Here is a 17,519-nt window from a genome sequence, read left to right as displayed (position 1 = left end):
AGGCGTGTGGTGGGCACGTGTCACACGAAGTTTTCACTCAGCTCAGTACCATGTTACTTTAGTTTCTTATTTGCACATCCCCCTCGTACGTGGTTTAGCTAGAATGAGAAGAGAAAGAAAAGAACATTTGTTAGCATTCTGTATATTGAAAACAATCTCAAACAAGTAAGTTATGTACATATTGTAAACATAAGCCAACCCAGCTGTGTTTTTGCCCCAATATGGATTGAAAGTTAGCAAACCTAAAACATAAATAACTACTCTAAACAAAAAAAAACAAAACAATGTAGTGGGCGGGCATGCATGCCTATCCGAATGATCCTCATCATCACCTCGAGAGCCTGTGGCCTGTGTTGAATCAACCACTCGAACAGAACGTTTCATTAAACCACAACTGAGGGTAAACCAGATGCAGATAAACATCCATTGTAGCAGATATACCCCTGCTGGGACGTCTTTCCCGATAGAGCGAGAGAGAGAGATAGAAGAAGCGACGTTCCACAATCGCGAGGTCACCTCCTTATCCTTATCGCGAGAACAAGCAACATTTAGGGGCGGTCAACAGGAGCACAGGAGCGCACGGTTCACATACCTTCCTATAGTGGGAGGGGGGTGCCGATCGAAGGTAAGCAAACGCGCGTGTTTGTTTATTATTGATTTTTTTTTCTTTTTGCTTTTGTTTCACAAGGCTTATCAATCCGCAAATACTGTGTTGCTACCGATCGGACGGACCCGAGACGGTTGCTGCACTCACATGTTCAACCGTGGGAAGGGGGGGGGGGGGGGGGTTGTTGGCCCGAGTGATCGGAAAATGAGAAAGAAAACCTCCTCCCTTCATGCCAGATAGCGCCCCAGTGGTGTGAGTGTGTCAGGCTAGAAGAAACCACCTTCTAGTGTACGGGGGATGAAGGCTCTTGAGCGGATTCCATCTGCTGTAAATGTGGCTTGCAGCGTGATAAGTGCAACAGCAGCAGCAGCAGCTATCATGAATGCATTGTGTGTATATGTGTGTGTGTGTGTGTGTGTTTATTTCTCTGGTTAGCGGTTCGGTTCTTACATAAGAGATGCTCCTTCGTCCGGAAGGCACAGAGCGGGTTCTAGCATCAAGTGCCCCGCCATCAACGCCGGACGGAAGCGTTTTTTTTTCTTCTCATCCTCCCCCTGGGTGGGAAACTTTGCTGCGCAAGTGCACCAGAGCCTCAGTAAAGTCTGAGGTTGGGCGAACTTGAGACTACATTTTCAGCTGAAGAAGACTTCTCTCCGTACAGCAACACAATACCACACCGATTGCCACTACGGCAGTCGAGAACGAGCGAGATCCCCAGAGCAAAGAGGTCCTTTTTGTTACGAGAAGAAGCAAACAACAAAAAAACGACTAATAACGGCTCTACTGCTACTCGTCGAATCGATTCGCTCTCTAGTTGATTCTCTCGCTCTGGATTATTTGAAGTATATGTCGTTTTTTTTTTTGAAGAATAAATACGACAGAGAAAATCGAGAGTACTATCCGACACACATTTTCGAAACCAGCTGATTTTACGCTTCCAACGTCAAACCATTCAAGGTGCATCTGTTTGATGCAAGTCGATGCCGGTGCCCCTTTGGTGCATTGGGTGATCGCAGTTGGGTGCAAATTTTCACTTAGTTTACAATTTATTTTCACCGTTTTAGAGAGGTAAACATACGGGATAGAATATTGTCCGGAACGAAACCAATAGACTCACACAATTCGTCGTATGGATAGAGAAATTTTTCCAACTGCAAACTCAGTTTGAAAGGCGTTTTAACGCTTTTCCGAAGGAAAGCTCAACATCAGCCTTGGTGAAACCGAAAGTTAATCGTTTCATTTTCAGTCAGTAAAATAAAACTATTTGCCACAACGAACATTTTCGTTGGTAGTATTTCCATAACACGTGCGAGCCACAATTTTCCATCAATTTCCACCATCCAACCGGTGCCGGCATATATCGATGCCAAGTCCTTGGTTGTTAGGATACACACACACACACATACACGCGAACATGCTGCCGTTGAATGTGGGGGGGGGGGGGGGGGAGGGGATCGCCAGTTTCGGCACATTTTCCACACCTTTCGCATGCGTGTCCTTCTCCCCTGAAGACGGCAGCGAAACGACAGAGGAAGACACAAAAAACTAACCTTCCTTGCGCGTTTTTTCCTCAAACCCGGGCCATTGGCGCGAAGGGCGTACAGGGACATCATGAGTGGGAGGAGGAGAAGCGTGAAGCAGGATGCGCACAAAACTATTGACAAAACACGACCACTCTCGTACGTACTAAAAATAAAATCGTACACAAAACACAACACACACACACACACTCTTTTTGTTCCAAACCCCTGCACCCGCGTCTGTGTCCATCACTTGGAGCCGCATCTTGCACCCCCCCCCCCCCCCCGCCCCTCCTCTGCCTCGGCGTCGTTGGGTGAAACTACCCTCCACCCCTCACGGCACCCCCACATTTCGATTCGACGTCTCGACTCCTCACAAGCAGAGGTTGCGTGGGTTGGTTGTTTGGGGGCAGTCGAGAGGGAGCGAGTGGGGGGGAGGGTGGTGGGTGGCAGCACTAAAAATTTGCATTTACATCAATCAACGCGCACACTGCGCCGTCAAACATTCAAACACAACAGTAGTTCAAAAAAACTCACCCCCCTTCATCGACAAGCGAAGTTCGACGATTCGGTTGCGTGTTAGAGGGAGAAGGCATGGGGCAGAGCAACCGTCTCCCTGCAAGATTGGGGTGTGGGGAAACGGAAGGGAGAGGGAGGAGGGTCTGTAGGAGACAGACACATTCGCGTTCAATCTAGTTCAACCTTCCATCCCCCGCCCCCCCGAACCACCCTTCTGACGCCTACAATTTCGCATCAAACGTCGTTCCTTAACACAAAAGGGAACATCCATTGTTCTTTGCCACATGCTGATTATCTTGTTGAGGGGGGGGGGGGGGGTAAGGGGGTGGGTGGTTTTGTGCGATTGCAAGCGTAAAATGCACTCGGGAAATGCATCCAATGGCGGCCTGCAGGTGGGTGGGAGGGATCGAAAAAAATCAATAATTAATTTATGCACCACGCACTTCTTTTCACACCCCCTCCTTCTCCAATCATGACATAGGGCAATTACAGACAAAAAAAAGAAGATAGCGTCTATGAAACGCATTCGTTCGAAATTGAACTCGAAAATGAAGGGTGCCCCTTCCGTGTGAGGTTTTTGCACGCACGACCATGAACCTTCCTGTGTTTCCTGCGCGCACACACGTACACTCGCACGCACGAGGAGAGTCCTTGGCCGATCTACCAAGCGAAAAGGGTGACCCGCCCCATCGACGAGCGACCACGATTGACACCTAAACGCGAGGAATTGGATCTCGCGCAGCGTTCTGTGCACATCCTTTTGGGTTGTGGTACGCGACAGCGACCCTGGCCCAGTCGCTTTTTGCCTGACGTTTTTCGCCGCAAGAAGCAAAGAGACAACAAGCGGGGGACGAAAATCGGTTGGGGGAGGGGAGGGGCACCAAATCCCGCCCGGACTCGTCTCGGGAAAATGCCTAAGCAACAAAAATTACATTAAAAACAACCGCACACACACACACACACACATTAGAACCGGCTGGGTGGGCGACTATGGCCAGCTTCAATACATCTTTCTCTAGGCGGTTTTCCGATGAAGATGGCGTTTTTCTCGCGTCAGCACCAGGAAGAGCGTGACACACCGACAACCGACACACCACACCACAAACACCAACGTTTGCCTGCGCGAGAAGATGTGCTAGCGACGAACGAACACACCAGCAGCTAGGCACAAGTGGGGGCTTCTAAATATAAACGGCACCCAAAAATATCACCAACCTAAGATCGTACTCGTGTGATCGTGCGTGCGTCTGTATGTGTGTGTGTGTGTGCTTGTAAAAAAGGGTGAACACTTTCGTGATCACGGGGTGTTGACAGGGAGGAGGGAGGCTAGCTGACTTTGGGTCGCGTTTGAATCTGCTCAAAGGCGCCACGAAAAATCTTTCACATCTAGCGTCATCCTAGCAGCAGTAGATCGAGAATACGAGAACTTTGTACAACAGCTGGCCCTTCGAGTCAAAGTGCCTTCTAAAAGTGCAATAAATCATGCGCGATCGAGTTTCATCTCTTCTTCTTCTTAAAAAGCGCAACAACCGACATACGGTCAAGGCCTGCTTTGCTAAGCTAAGCGAAGGCTTGGCTTTCTATGTCTTCCAATTTTCACACAGCTGGATAAGTCAGTCCTGCGCACGGGGGAGGCTCAGTTGAGATTCGAACTCGATTCTATCGTGTGTTTGTGCCGCGCGGTAACGCTTCGGCTATCGAGCCCTCCCATAATCTGGGTTCATCTGTGGAATCAAATGATGAAACAATTCAAGGTAGTATTGTTGGAATGCGATAAAAAGGAAAACAAATCAACTACCCGATCTACGAGCCTACGGAACGACAATGGGCCACGGCCTTTGAATATCGACCGCGTTGTTGGTTTGCAAATATAATTAACCCTTAAATTAGTACCCACCCCAAGGGAGTTGCACACACACACACGTGGGCAGATACAATTGTGCGATCACAATCGCGTACCTTAGGAGATGCAACAACCATCGAAAGCCACCTCTCCTCAGCTCAGTTCTCAGCGCACAGCTTCCTTGTTCTCTCGCGAGCCTTCCCCAACAACATTGCAGCAACATTCGTGCAATTCATGCATAGTTTAACGAACCCCGCCCGCTCAGTAATGAAACCGGGATTCGGTTGGAATAATCGCATCACCGCCCCAGTGCTGCCTTCCCATTATTCGCGCAATTCCACCTCCTTGCAGTGGCATTGATAAATGGGCACCGTCTCTCCGCCTTGACGAGGGGGGGGAGGTTTGGGATGTTTCGCGTTGCTGGAAAGTCGATTGAATGCACACACGAGCAGCAGCTTTCTCAGCTCTTTTTTTGTGAAATAATTGCTATTCGTCTAACGAAATGATCTAGCAGAAGTTCAAGATCCTTAGCAGCGCAAGCGAGAGAAATAAGGAAACCAAACGACGAGAAAACGGACACGAGGGAAAACTTTTCTTCCCGATTCCATAAACAAACGCTGCTCCATTTTGTAATGCTGGTCGAGTCGTTTCCACCCCGATCGCTTCCGGGGCCAAACTAGGCTTGAATTTATGTGCCTTCATTTCCGTCGTTTGCGCGTGCACACGCCGCCGTTTCATAAAAGAGCAAAATATGTTTCGAGCATTTCGAAATGACAGTGGCAGAATTTTAGCCTTTGGGGGGGGGTTTTCCGCGAAACCGCGAGAAACCATGGAAGCCGGAACTTTGTTTTGTGTGGGACATAATATAATAAGGTGGTGTGCGAGCAAATTTGGTAAGGAAACTTGCAATCCAGTGCAAAGCAAAGCACCCGGGGTTTATAACACCACAGTATTATATTTAAAATGCTATATCTTAAAGCCAACAAGATAAGTAAAAAAAATATTGCCAAATACAAACTGCAACAATTGGCGGATCAAGTTGCACCGCATTTGTGGCTTTTTAGTTGCCTCTCCTACTTTCGCAGCAGTGATATATTTCGCATATTAGCAAAACGACGCTTGCCACGTACCAACTGGTGCACACCAAGGACATACGCTTTAGCATCACCTTCAATCATCCCCCAACAGACCGACAGCACCAACTGCACCGTGGAGCGTGTGTATGTGTGTGTGCAGGTCCCGTAGGCGTTAGAATATTCCACAACGCGCGCCTTTGCCCTCTTTCGAAGCTAAATGTGTCACCCCACTAGTGGCCTCTCGTGGGACATGGCATAATAATAACGCCAACTTCTCTATGCTAGAATCACAAGTGCACTGCAGCCAGGGGATAGGCAAGACAAGAGCACCTGACGACATCCGGTGAGACTATCAGCCTGAGCTGCACCGTTCTCTCTGTTTGTCACAGTGCACAAGTAACATCCGACTGTGACTTTTGCCACAAAGAACGGGGCTAGCTGATAACGTACATTGTGCCTAATAATTGCCAATTGATACATGTAGCAGTTATAGAGATAATATATAAGAAAACATTCTGCGACGGGTGCCAATAATTGGTTTTGATGGTAATATGATGCACCAGGAATGTCAAACTCACATCAATGGCAAGTCACTTTTTTATTTCAATTTTAGTGAAGATGCGAATTCCAGTAACAAAATATTTATAGTTCAACATTTGTTCAACGAGATCCTTGGACACTTATATAGTTTGGCGGTTAGGTAAAAAATAAAGTTGCAAATGCAATAAACTTCAAGAAAGTTAGCTTCAAGATATACATGATGTACACGATGAAACCTACAACTAGCTGGTTGGAGAATACTGCTGGGCTCATAAGCACTAAGCAGCATTTGCAATGCATCCGAATATTCGACCAAGGCTCCGACGGGAGTGGCCAGTGGCTAGTTTTACAAAGAACAGGTGAATAATTAATCCGTATCCACACGTGCGTTTTGTTACATATATTGCACTCAGCTGCCTCACAATCCGGACAGACCTAACCACTACGGCGCAAAAATAAGCATGCAATGTTAAGTACTGTTTGAGTAAGAGAATAAAAAAAAAACAAACATCAATTGACGCATCACTAGAACAATGTACCATGTCGTCCTCAGGTAAATGACAACATAGCAAGGCATGTGTGTGTGGGAGGGTCTAGTAAGATTTTTAAAATAAGCGTAAATTTTTCGACTCGACTTTTTAAAAGAAAAACATATTTATTTGATGACGATTTGTACAACTCTTGCACAAATATATATGTAACTCTTGCATATGTTGTAGAACTCAAATAATCAATTGACGTAGATGTTGCAATAATTCAAAACAAAACGAGTTTAAAAAATAAATTAGAGCATTTTAGCGATTTAATGTACTTTGAACGACACATTCATATGTTTGATTATATTTTAAACTAGTCCGAATGTTCAATAAATACAACCCTCTCACAAAAAAAAACATCGTCAAGTTGCGAAGCAAACGTAACCCCTTTACCAGTAGCACCAATGGTGCCATTCATAACTTAAACCATCATTTTTGGCTATAAAGCGAACTCTAACCATAGTGATAGTAGTGCTACCGTCCCGGCGATGGACGGAAGCGCCATGTGTTGGTGACACTAATCAGCACATGACTGCGGCTGTCTGCGCGCTATCTTGCAGGTGAAGTCGCGATAAAAAAAGAATATTCAAACATACCACGCCTGTGTAACCACACACGATCTCATCAGCCCCTTCTTCTGGCAGCTGACGCGCTTTTATGCGGCAGTTATGTAATACAAATGAGGAGACTTATTTTAAAATGAAATATTTACGCTCTAAGGATGCGTTTTGCAGGGGATTATTTGGGACTGTCGTGACTTGTGCTGCACGTACCGTGAAATAGATCACCAGTACCATCTAAAGCACCAATAAGCATACAAGTGGTTTAGCTTAAATTTCACAACACTTTTTCTAAAACCTGCATAAATGTACCAGCCTCAAATTTGTACTGAAATCTATAAAATTAAAAACAACTGGTTATGATCATAAGTATAATAATAATTAGCACGAGTTATATCCATTTCTCTACTGGGCTGGATCAGGTTTAATGTGTTAAAAACGATCAATTAGATCAGTCCCGCAAATTTCCTCTCGGGTGAGACAAATAAAACAAAGTTTTGCAAAATGAAAATATAGCGATAGCTACGCTTGAACGTTAAATAATTATACAATAAACTGCCCAAAAGCAGTAACAAATGTCCAAAGAAGTTGATAAAGATAGTAAACCCCAAAGATAATAAAATCCTCAAAAGAAATAGAAGCTGAAAACGATTCATTCTTCCGTCTGAGAGGGAATACAAACTTAAGGGATCATGGGTGGCATTAGCAAAGAGTGCTCCAAAGGAAAATCAGCACCCGTCCGTATCTTACTAATCTACTGTCAAAGTCTACCGAATGAACCCCAATCTGTGGCGGAAGAGAAGAGACCTTGAACGAATAATCGAAGTGTCGAACGAGAGAGAAAGAGAGCGAGCAAGAGCAAACAGGGGAAAAGCTCAGGAGTCATCTCATTCGCAGCCGTGACAACGGCACCGGGAGATCAATGGGCAATGGATGTCGCGAAGGAGCAATTCGCGACGGATATCCGGGGGCGAAAATCCTAATTTGTGTGCTTTTGTTACGTTACGGTAACGCTTCGCTGTCGTCTTTGCTTGCTGTCAAACGGCTCAAGGAACTCACAACTTTGTGATGCCCAAATGAGCTCCCCACAGGTAACGAAAAGAAGGGCAGGTGCGTTGATACGATAGGGTTTTTGGGGGCAGGGGACCTGCTTTGCTGCATGTGTTCATGACAAGGAGAAAAAAGAGAGAAAAAGAAGCACACCACTTATTTGACAGATGCCATAGCTGACATTTGCTGATAAATAAATCTCACCTACAAACAAATGAAAAAGGGCTTCTCTTCTCTTTCCATGTCAGAAACGATTCACTGAAATTATCTGGCGTACCATGTAAAAAACACCATTCTTGTGGAACCATCGAAACGAAATCACCGAAACCCGATCTTCGAATTTATGTGATGCACGTCCGAGTTAACTTTTTGGTCCAAAACAATCGGTCGAGATGATATTCCGCAAGATGCCGTTTTTGCCAACGGATTAGGCACGTTTCATTTGATCGCACAATTGAACAAAAACGAAGGCACCGACGGACTAGAAAAGGACCTTTTCCCAACGCTGTCACGGACGACCTCCGTCGTCCTTTCTCACGCGTACTCCTACGATGATAGCGGTCAAGCGTACCCAGCGTGGGGAAGGACTAGTGACGGACGCAAGGGGCTAAATTGTACACACAATCTCCACCCTACACACACATACACACATAGTCACACTCACACGGGACACATTTTTCACTACGCTGCGGGTGCTGAGAGATCTCTCGCGGCCTCTTTGATCGCGTTGCCTCGGTCTCCTCAGTTGCCTTTTCCCAAGGATGATGCACCACTAAACGGTCCCCGCAAAGTGCACGTAACAAAATTATACGCCACAAAAAACGTCGTGCAACACGCCACGCCACACACACAGAACGGCACCAGCCCAGGCGTTTAGCCTTACGCAAATTACTACTATTCAGCGGCGCTCGATAATCTTGTTAGGAGACAACACTGAGCACAGAACATACACACACGCACGCACCACACAGGGCCAGCTCTCTTCCGAGAGGAGCAGGAGGGTGGAGGAAGGGCGCAGGGAGGCGCTTACAGGGCTTGGCGATACTGACCGATCGACCGACCGGGTGGCTGGGTACTGACCACAGTACCTACTGAACGTTTTGTTGTTGCTTCACGGGGTGGGTGGTAATGACAGATGAGGGGGTGAGTGGTGCGGGGTACCAGGCATGACATCCGGCACCTTCCGCACGTGCCGCTCACACATCACATATCGGCCAAAGGCTGTGGAACTGAGCTGCGGATTCGACCGTGTCGAAGAACTCCCTCATCGGTCGCGACCGGTTTGCACTAACAGTAAGGTGGCGCACGCGAGTGGACAAGAAGTCACAATCCTATTACCGTTCCGGGGTGGATGACGGACGAACACCCTACCTAGGAACCACCTACCACCAGGCCTACACATACAACAATCGTTGACGGTGGTTGACGGCGGCGTAGGGAGCGGCCAACATAAGAACCTTCTGGCAACAGTGGGAAACCGGAGACCGTGGAAGGTGTTAACGCACCGCGAATTCTTCTCACCGTGTCACTACATGGGCCGCAAAATCACACACGTACATCCGCTCAACACAACCCCCTTCTTTCTCCGGCGGAATGGCCCCAGCAGTTCCTTCGCAGCGTGCGCGCCGCCGCCTGCTTGCGACTGCTGCTTTCCGCTAAAAAATAATATGTAAATAAAAATCAAAATGGCGGAGCGCGGTGAGCTCCAGCGAAAGAGAAAGGCACTCACCGTTGAACCGCGCGCACGCCACTCACCCGCAGTGACGTTCATCGACCGACGGATGACGGCCGGCCGTTGGTGTTGGTGCGCTCGCTCGTACCCTCGCGATATGAGTGAGTGTTTTGTTGACAGCTCCCCCAGCGCTGCTCCACCAGAAACTGAGCAGGCTGTGCCGCGCACCAGAGGACCTAGCGGAGGACTTTAGCGACAGAACGACGGATGTGTGCTGCTCTTCACCCAATCGATCGCAAAGGGGGTGAATTTATGCGTAAAATACCCGACAAATACTTGTGTGGCCAACCAATTACGAACACTTGCCCAAGAGCCGCGGTTCCATTTCATTCCGCGGTTTCTAGACGGGCTGACAGGGTGACTTTTTGAATTTGGTAACATCATGATCTAGACACGCGTAAACATCGATTGACACGCGCGATGGAAGAACGTAGTTATTTTGTGGACCAAGCGCGCCCGTGTTCTATAAGAATGTGTAACGGCATAAAGACAACCCCCAATCAAGCTTCGAATGTCCATTATTGGCAGACGAAAGATACCAGTTGTTTTGTTTCGTTTGCGCCCGTCATCTCAGGAAACGATCGTCATTGATTTATCGCTGCCCCCCAATTAAATCGCCGGTGAAGGACGAAGGGAGTTGGACAATCAATTTACTCGAACGTGTCTGCACGTTTGGTTTGCTAGACGGTAAAGCAAGCTTCCCAGCGCTGTGGTGGCTCCGTATGGTCGCGTGGAACAGATAACGACGGACAAATACATGGAAGTTGATCCACATTCACCGTTGTTGAATCTTTATCGTACGATTACCTAAAACGGCGATTCAACATAATTTACTTGCTGTTTTGTTCTCTCTCTCTCTCTTTTTTGGTTAACGAAAACTTTTTCCGTCAGATGGATGATGGCATTCTACTACGTCAAACATTTCCCTAATTCAGACGCTTTAATCCCTTTTATACAATGGAATGGAACTGTTCATTCACAGGTTACGGTTACAGCTAGTGATCGTTCGGCAAAAACACCGCGGGTTGAGTGTACTACTACCACGCCAATAGAGTGAGGTTATTCTTTCTTGCATTGGACTCAAACTGATTCGAGCACCAACGAAACAGAGGGGTGGTTTGGTTCAGAAACGGCAAAAACAGAAAACAAAAAAAATAAGCAACGGAAAACACAATAAAATTAACGACCCATAACGTCACGTTTCGGACTGTGTCTTCGTTAGGCCACAGTGCACTCAAAGTGGCCGCAGAGCGCTTTCTCTGCCGTAAAAGAAAATTTATATTCGCCCAGAAACCTCTCTCCGTCTTCAGCCAGCTGGGCTCGTCACTTAAGCCATTTTTAATATTGCGTTGCGTTGATCTTTCGCGTTCAACCAAGCCGCATACGAGGCTCTAACTAAGCTGCAATGAAACGGTGAAGTTTCGCCAGCTGTATGATGATAAAGAGCCGCCTATCATGCAATATTAATGAACGGCATCATTGCTACGAGGAACGAAGGAACTCATAAGCCAGCATAGGCATCCTATGAAACTATTTTTGTTGTGTGAATTTTGCAGGGAAATTTGCTTACCTCGCGTATTTGCTTCATATTGCGTTTCGTTGCATTGGGGAAGAAATAGAAGTTACGTGTTTCGACGAACCACAAGGTGCACCAACAAATGCAGATTTTACACCCACCGAGAATTCATCCATCTGGCAGCTGTCAGCTCGCTATATTCATCCTCTGTTGTTGAGGTTAGAATTCTCAGACGATCGATTGTCGATCGATCGCCGATCGTCTGGCACACAAATGCTTCCTGACTGTGTTTTCTTCACTTCATTCATTCACGCACGCACACACACATGCCGACGCTTCTTCGCTGCCCATCTGCTGTTTTCTTCTCTCACATGCGCGGCGCTTACTACCGCGCACTTTCTCATTCGCTCTCACAGCCCAGCAGCCGCATTACTTTATAGCTACCCTTTTCTCTTGCCTGCTGCTTGGGTGCCTATGATCATCTTCAATGAGCGAAATTTCACGACCACACACACTCACACACGCGCACGCACTTGTTCTGGCAGCAGCACGCATACCCATTATTTGTCACCATATACGCAATAGAAGAATTTATACGTTGTAGCGAAAAGCAAATCCCAACCACAGCATGCAAGCACAATAGCTCACTCAAACGCTGCACACGGAATCACACGTCGGGTCTCGTGCTCACACTTTGGGAGGTTTGCGCTAAGCTATCTTGAAATCGATGTGTGGAGAGAATATTTGAAAAAAAAATACGATGCCTCTCAAGAAGTAAGAGAGCGACTAACAGGGCCTGCTGTGTTGAAGAGAGGGAGAGAGAAAAAAAGATGGCGCACGCCAGAACACGCACACTAGCGCACGCATGGGCTCTTCTTGACTCATTCTTGCTTCATTTTCAGCAGCTATTTTTTACGATTTCCAGAAACAAAGATCATCGGAAACTGCATAACGCCCGCATAATATTTGATAAATAAGGCATCGCGACACGACAGATTGCCGCCGCCTTTCCACGTTGCCCGTAAGACCGCAAACCGGTTCTGCCGAGTGTCTTCTGTTACGAGTAGCTTCGAAAATTTCTGTCAAACACGACGCTCCCTCTCTGGATTGAAACCGTACGCACTGCTTTTCGATCAATACGGATCCGACATTTTTTACCCTGTCAATTCGATATCTACCGACAACTAATCAACCCAACACACACGGAACGGTGTACCACGACTTTTTTCCCATTTCCGGCGACCGTCGTCATCGTCATCACTCAAGGCGCAGTTTGGGCCCGCACACACTTTTCTGCATATACTATCTCGGCCATGATGATAGCTACTCACTCCTACAGAGCCAGGTAGCCCCACCGTCACGCTCGCCTATGGCCGTGCCATCCACACCCTTTCGAAAGCGGAAGTTGGTCGACCTTTGCAAGTGAAACAGTCGCAACGGCACGGGCGATCGGCGAAAAATTCCATAGTTTGCCGGATTTTTCACCATTCACGGCGGACAGCTAGTTTCATCAATCCACACCTTGGCAGCACATACATACGCACATCGCCATCAAGGCATTTCATACAACACATAATTTCACACATCAGATCCTGGGAGGCATGGACCTAAAAGTACGCCGAGCTGATATCACGTGCTTCTTTGACTACTCTTGCAACCCATTTCGGATACCTTTCCGTACCTTACGCTTTTTCGGTGCAACAAAATCACGATCTTTTTCACACAAAATGTGCAGGCGACGCGATTTCTTTCGTTCTTCGCACTTTTTTTACTTAACCTTTTTCAGCTCCGACATCCGCAACTCTCGCGCTCACATTCTCTCACGTGCATTTTCAACCGTCTGACAGCGAGCGCTACTGCTGCCAGCTCTTTCTCTCTTTCGCATGAATCCGTTTGACAGCAGTCGAGCAGTTGAGCTAGAATTGCATGATGTTATTGGTACTGCCATTTTAAATTAAATTCCGTTTGAAATATCAAATGATATTTCTATTTCTTTATGTAATTTTACTTTGTGCATTACTCTATGAATTTTTATACTTGTTTGAATTGAAAATCTTGATGTGTTAAGTAAAAAGTAAGCGAAGCAACACCGAAAAATTACAGAAATGTACCATTATCACAATTTGCCTCACTAATTCGAAAACCTGCGATAGTGATCAAAGAATAGTTTATGATTTTATCGAATTTTAAACAATGGGGATTTATAAAGGTTTTTTAGGAGTAGTACATCTTTTAATTTAAGATGCACGCAACATTAACAGCCATTGAATGCCGCTTGAATGCGTTGGTAGAACTACAAAAGTCGAGTTTGGACGTGGAATCTCGAGCAAGTTGACATTTCACTAGCAGCGGCATCTATAGGAATTACATTATATGTTAATTTCCTATTGATTCAAAATAGTTATAATCTCTTGTTTTTTACGAATATTAGAATCATATTTGTATTTCACAAATACTCAACAATTCTGGAGAGTTCAAAAGATTATTACATAAAAGAAAAACGAATACTAGATGTAGTGGATGGATTTTCAGTTTCTTTGCTTTGATTAAAAGGCCTTGAAGACTGAAAGATAAACTGAATAGTTAGTAGATTAAGAATTGTTTGATAAATTTTGTAATGTTATATATATTTTCAGTTCAAATTCAAAAACCACGTACCAATTCTACGTAAGCAATAAATCCCGAGGTTCATATTTACATTCCTGTAGATGACGCTGGTAGTAAATACGTCAATCTGATCGACATTCCACGTCCAAACTCGACATTATGCTATCAAAGAGTTCATCCAAGTGCTCGAAAACGTGGCGCAGTACGCTGTAGAGATGGACACGCACATGATTTTAACCATTTTTAAAATTTCACAATAACTATACACTGATATTCTTATGATTTGTCTTAGTATGGTTTTATCGCTTTCGTTATTCTTCCAAGAAACACAGAACATTGATTTAGAGGTGCTTACAATTTAAATTTATTATCCACTGCAGCCTTTGGAACGTATACTTGAAGCGACTGAAACTCAAAGATCCCGTGGGTAGCGGCCCTAAGTGAAATAGCTGCGCCGGAATGAACATCACGCGCTCAAACTGTCACACGGATGAATGAGTGGATCCGATATATATTTTTCTTGTCGATTTGTTGAAACATCTGAATTGCCCAAGATTGTCTTTTTCGCGCGAGTAAAAACCGATCAAAAACCGTTTTCGTGGGTCGTGAAATTTGCGAACTTGTGGTTAGCCTATTCCGCATCGTAGATTTCACGAGCTCGTAGTGTTGGGGGCGAATAAGTGGCTTCCTCGTCGGTTTAATCACTAGGTGAGTGTGCTGGTGCTGCGTTGGCCAACATAGCCTTCGTTTGCGACACGTTCGCTTTGTAGTTTGTACCCAATATCCAGGGTCCGGATGTTATCTAGGACTCTTCTATCCCACCATAGATCCGCACACCGAAACCATATTTAAGTGCCACGCGTTACGTTTGTTAGCGCACGGTGGTGGGAACATCGTCTTGTACGAGGTCGTGCTTCTGGTGTGTATTCCCACGGACGTACACATTTCTTAAAATACAGAAATGGAAGTGCTGTTCAAGTTCAAGTGCTTCCTTTCAGTAGCCACGCGTCTCAATAGTAAACATGCAAGATATTACGTTGACGTGAACAGACGCACCTCATTAACGCTAAACGAGGTTTTCATTAATCGAAAGGCAGTTATTCATTTGGTTTTTTGGAGTGGGAAAGTAGGGCACGGATTTGTGTGAGCAGTGTTAATTAGCTTACCAGAGCAACCGCTTCTTGTGTTCATTGAAACAAAACAAAAGGAATAAAGTAATAAGTGGTGTACGCGCACAAAAGCAGCAAAGGGTAAAGTTCACATAAGAGACAATGAAGGAACGGGTTGGAAAAGCAAATCATGCACGTTGATGGCACCCGTCGCACGTTCACGTATACATTTACAAACACACCCCTGCCATGTGTAGTGTTATTTATTCGTCTTATCAATCGGAAAACACAATTTGCCAGCAAACTCTTCCTCTATGGTCAACGCGCGACCGTGAAAAACTTGCGCCATCATTGCGATCGCTAGTGTTTGTAATCAATCGCTTTTGTCTCTGTTTCCATGGTTTATTCTCGCCAGCTCAGTTCGCGTCGTGCGTTGCGCTTCCCTTCGCTTGGTCGCTCCACCCGTTTCACATCACAACCTCACGCTTGAGAGGTGGATATTTTTGGATCCTCATCCGTGCGAGCTAGAGTGACATTGCCAAAATGTTCATCTGGGACTGGTTCACTGGCGTTCTAGGTTACCTAGGTAAGTGCCCTTTAACTTGGCCGAGGGTCAGATGGGAGCTTTCGAGTTTCTAACTTTGGTCGCACATCCCAGGTTTGTGGAAAAAGTCCGGCAAATTGCTCTTCCTCGGGCTGGACAATGCCGGTAAAACGACTCTGCTACACATGCTGAAGGACGACAGACTGGCACAGCACGTCCCGACGCTCCATCCAAGTAAGCCGCATCCCGTCCTGTGCGTTATGTTTAACGGTGTAGCACACTAACAATTTGCCACCTTGCTTCCTTCACAGCTTCCGAAGAACTCTCGATAGGAAATATGCGTTTCACCACATTCGATTTGGGTGGACACACACAAGGTAGCTATGAAGCAACCGCGGCAATGAATGAAGAAAAATTAAGATGTAATACCGTTTGCTTGCCTTTCAGCACGGCGCGTTTGGAAAGACTACTTTCCGGCGGTGGATGCCATCGTATTCCTGATCGATGCCTGGGATCGGAGCCGCTTCACAGAGAGCAAAAACGAGCTGGACTCACTGCTCACCGACGAGGCGCTCTCGAACTGTCCGGTGCTGATTCTCGGCAACAAGATCGACAAACCGGGGGCGGCGAGTGAAGATGAGCTGCGGAATTACTTCGCACTGTACCAGCTGACCACCGGCAAGGGCAAGGTGTCCCGTGCCGAGCTGCCCGGACGCCCACTAGAACTGTTTATGTGCTCCGTGCTTAAACGGCAGGGTTACGGTGAAGGGTTCCGTTGGTTGGCGCAGTACATCGACTAATATAGTATGCTTTAACAACGTTTTTTTTTCTTTCGGGTATGATTCGGGTGCGTGGGTAGTGGAGGAGTGGGCAGAACAAAACAAGAATACACAGCTGAAAGTAATCATCTACGAACACACTTTAAACAACCGGCATATATTAGATTGGATCAGTGGACGAGCGCTAACGCAAATTTGGCTCCCGCGGAGTGTGTACGTTGTTGTGGCGGAGCATACAGTTGCCAAGGAATACCCGAGGAACAGGATTTTTTGAAGCTAAAAAGCAAAAGCAGCATGTAAAGCGCTTAGTAATGTAGAGCAATTGGATAGTTTGTGAGAGCATGGCAAACCGGTATTTCTTGGCGTGCAACCTTTTGCAAAGCAGCATGACCATCTCTATCTTCACATAGGCAGGCAGTATGCTACAGCGGTGCGCCTAGTGAAAGGAACAGAAAGCATTCCTGCTTTTACTGTTGTGAACAACAAATTTGTCCGTTTTTAATAGAACAATGGAGTGCGCCTGAGGCAATGGTTTATTTTTTTCTTGTGTTGATAGAACGTACGTGACATTTAGCTCATTCTTATCTACCAGCATTCTTGTGGCAAACTGCGTGTTTATTCAAGGAGCTTTTCCCTGTTCATGCTAAGCAATTTTGCAACTGCTCCCCTATTACCTTTTCTCTCTGCTTCAGTGCTAAACGCATACGCCACTCATTATTCAAACATTTCCATGTCGCACCATGATAAAAGACAAACCCGGGAGCAATGGCGTTTTGGTTAGTGGAACAATCGAACTCTAGCAATTCTTGAAAATGGCAATACTAGCCGAATGGAAACAGTAGAACAAATTCGTCCGAGCAGGATGTCATGCTAGTGCTGTAAAAACACTTACATCCGTGGGATTCAACGCAACCCCCCACAAACCGTAATATAAATAATAGTGCTAGCTCGTGTGTTAGAAACAAAAAAGATGAAAACAAT

The 17,519-nt window shown here is 46.1% G+C and overlaps 1 protein-coding gene across 2 annotated transcripts; it reads left to right on the top strand.

Moving 5' to 3' along the window:
* The first annotated feature begins 14,652 nt into the window (after nt 1–14,652).
* LOC128721801 (GTP-binding protein SAR1b) lies at nt 14,653–17,067 on the top strand. Of its 2 annotated transcripts, none has more exons than XM_053815594.1 (5): nt 14,653–14,814; nt 15,636–15,801; nt 15,874–15,993; nt 16,071–16,136; nt 16,207–17,067. In XM_053815594.1, the coding sequence occupies exons 2-5, from the start codon at nt 15,759–15,761 to the stop codon at nt 16,557–16,559; spliced, it is 582 nt and encodes a 193-aa protein (XP_053671569.1). In that variant the 5' UTR covers nt 14,653–14,814; nt 15,636–15,758; the 3' UTR covers nt 16,560–17,067. The 2 variants fall into 2 exon arrangements, with proteins under 2 accessions (XP_053671569.1, XP_053671568.1); XM_053815593.1 differs by having other exon boundaries at nt 15,631–15,801.
* Nucleotides 17,068–17,519: the final 452 nt, after the last annotated feature.

This window comes from Anopheles nili, chromosome 2 (genome assembly GCF_943737925.1).
Source record: "Anopheles nili chromosome 2, idAnoNiliSN_F5_01, whole genome shotgun sequence".
NCBI classification, from domain to species: domain Eukaryota; kingdom Metazoa; phylum Arthropoda; class Insecta; order Diptera; family Culicidae; genus Anopheles; species Anopheles nili.
Note: the sequence above shows the minus strand (reverse complement) of the source record. Positions and strands in the feature narration are given on the sequence as shown.

What these genes read in the sequence shown, in the direction of transcription:
- LOC128721801 (XM_053815594.1), top strand. Translation starts at nt 15,759, where the DNA reads ATGTTCATCTGGGACTGGTTCACTGGCGTTCTAGGTTACCTAG. An exon ending in CGTCCCGACGCTCCATCCAA is followed by an intron (nt 15,994 to 16,070) that starts GTAAGCCGCATC and finishes CTTCCTTCACAG; the next exon opens with CTTCCGAAGAACTCTCGATA. An exon ending in TTTGGGTGGACACACACAAG is followed by an intron (nt 16,137 to 16,206) that starts GTAGCTATGAAG and finishes CTTGCCTTTCAG; the next exon opens with CACGGCGCGTTTGGAAAGAC.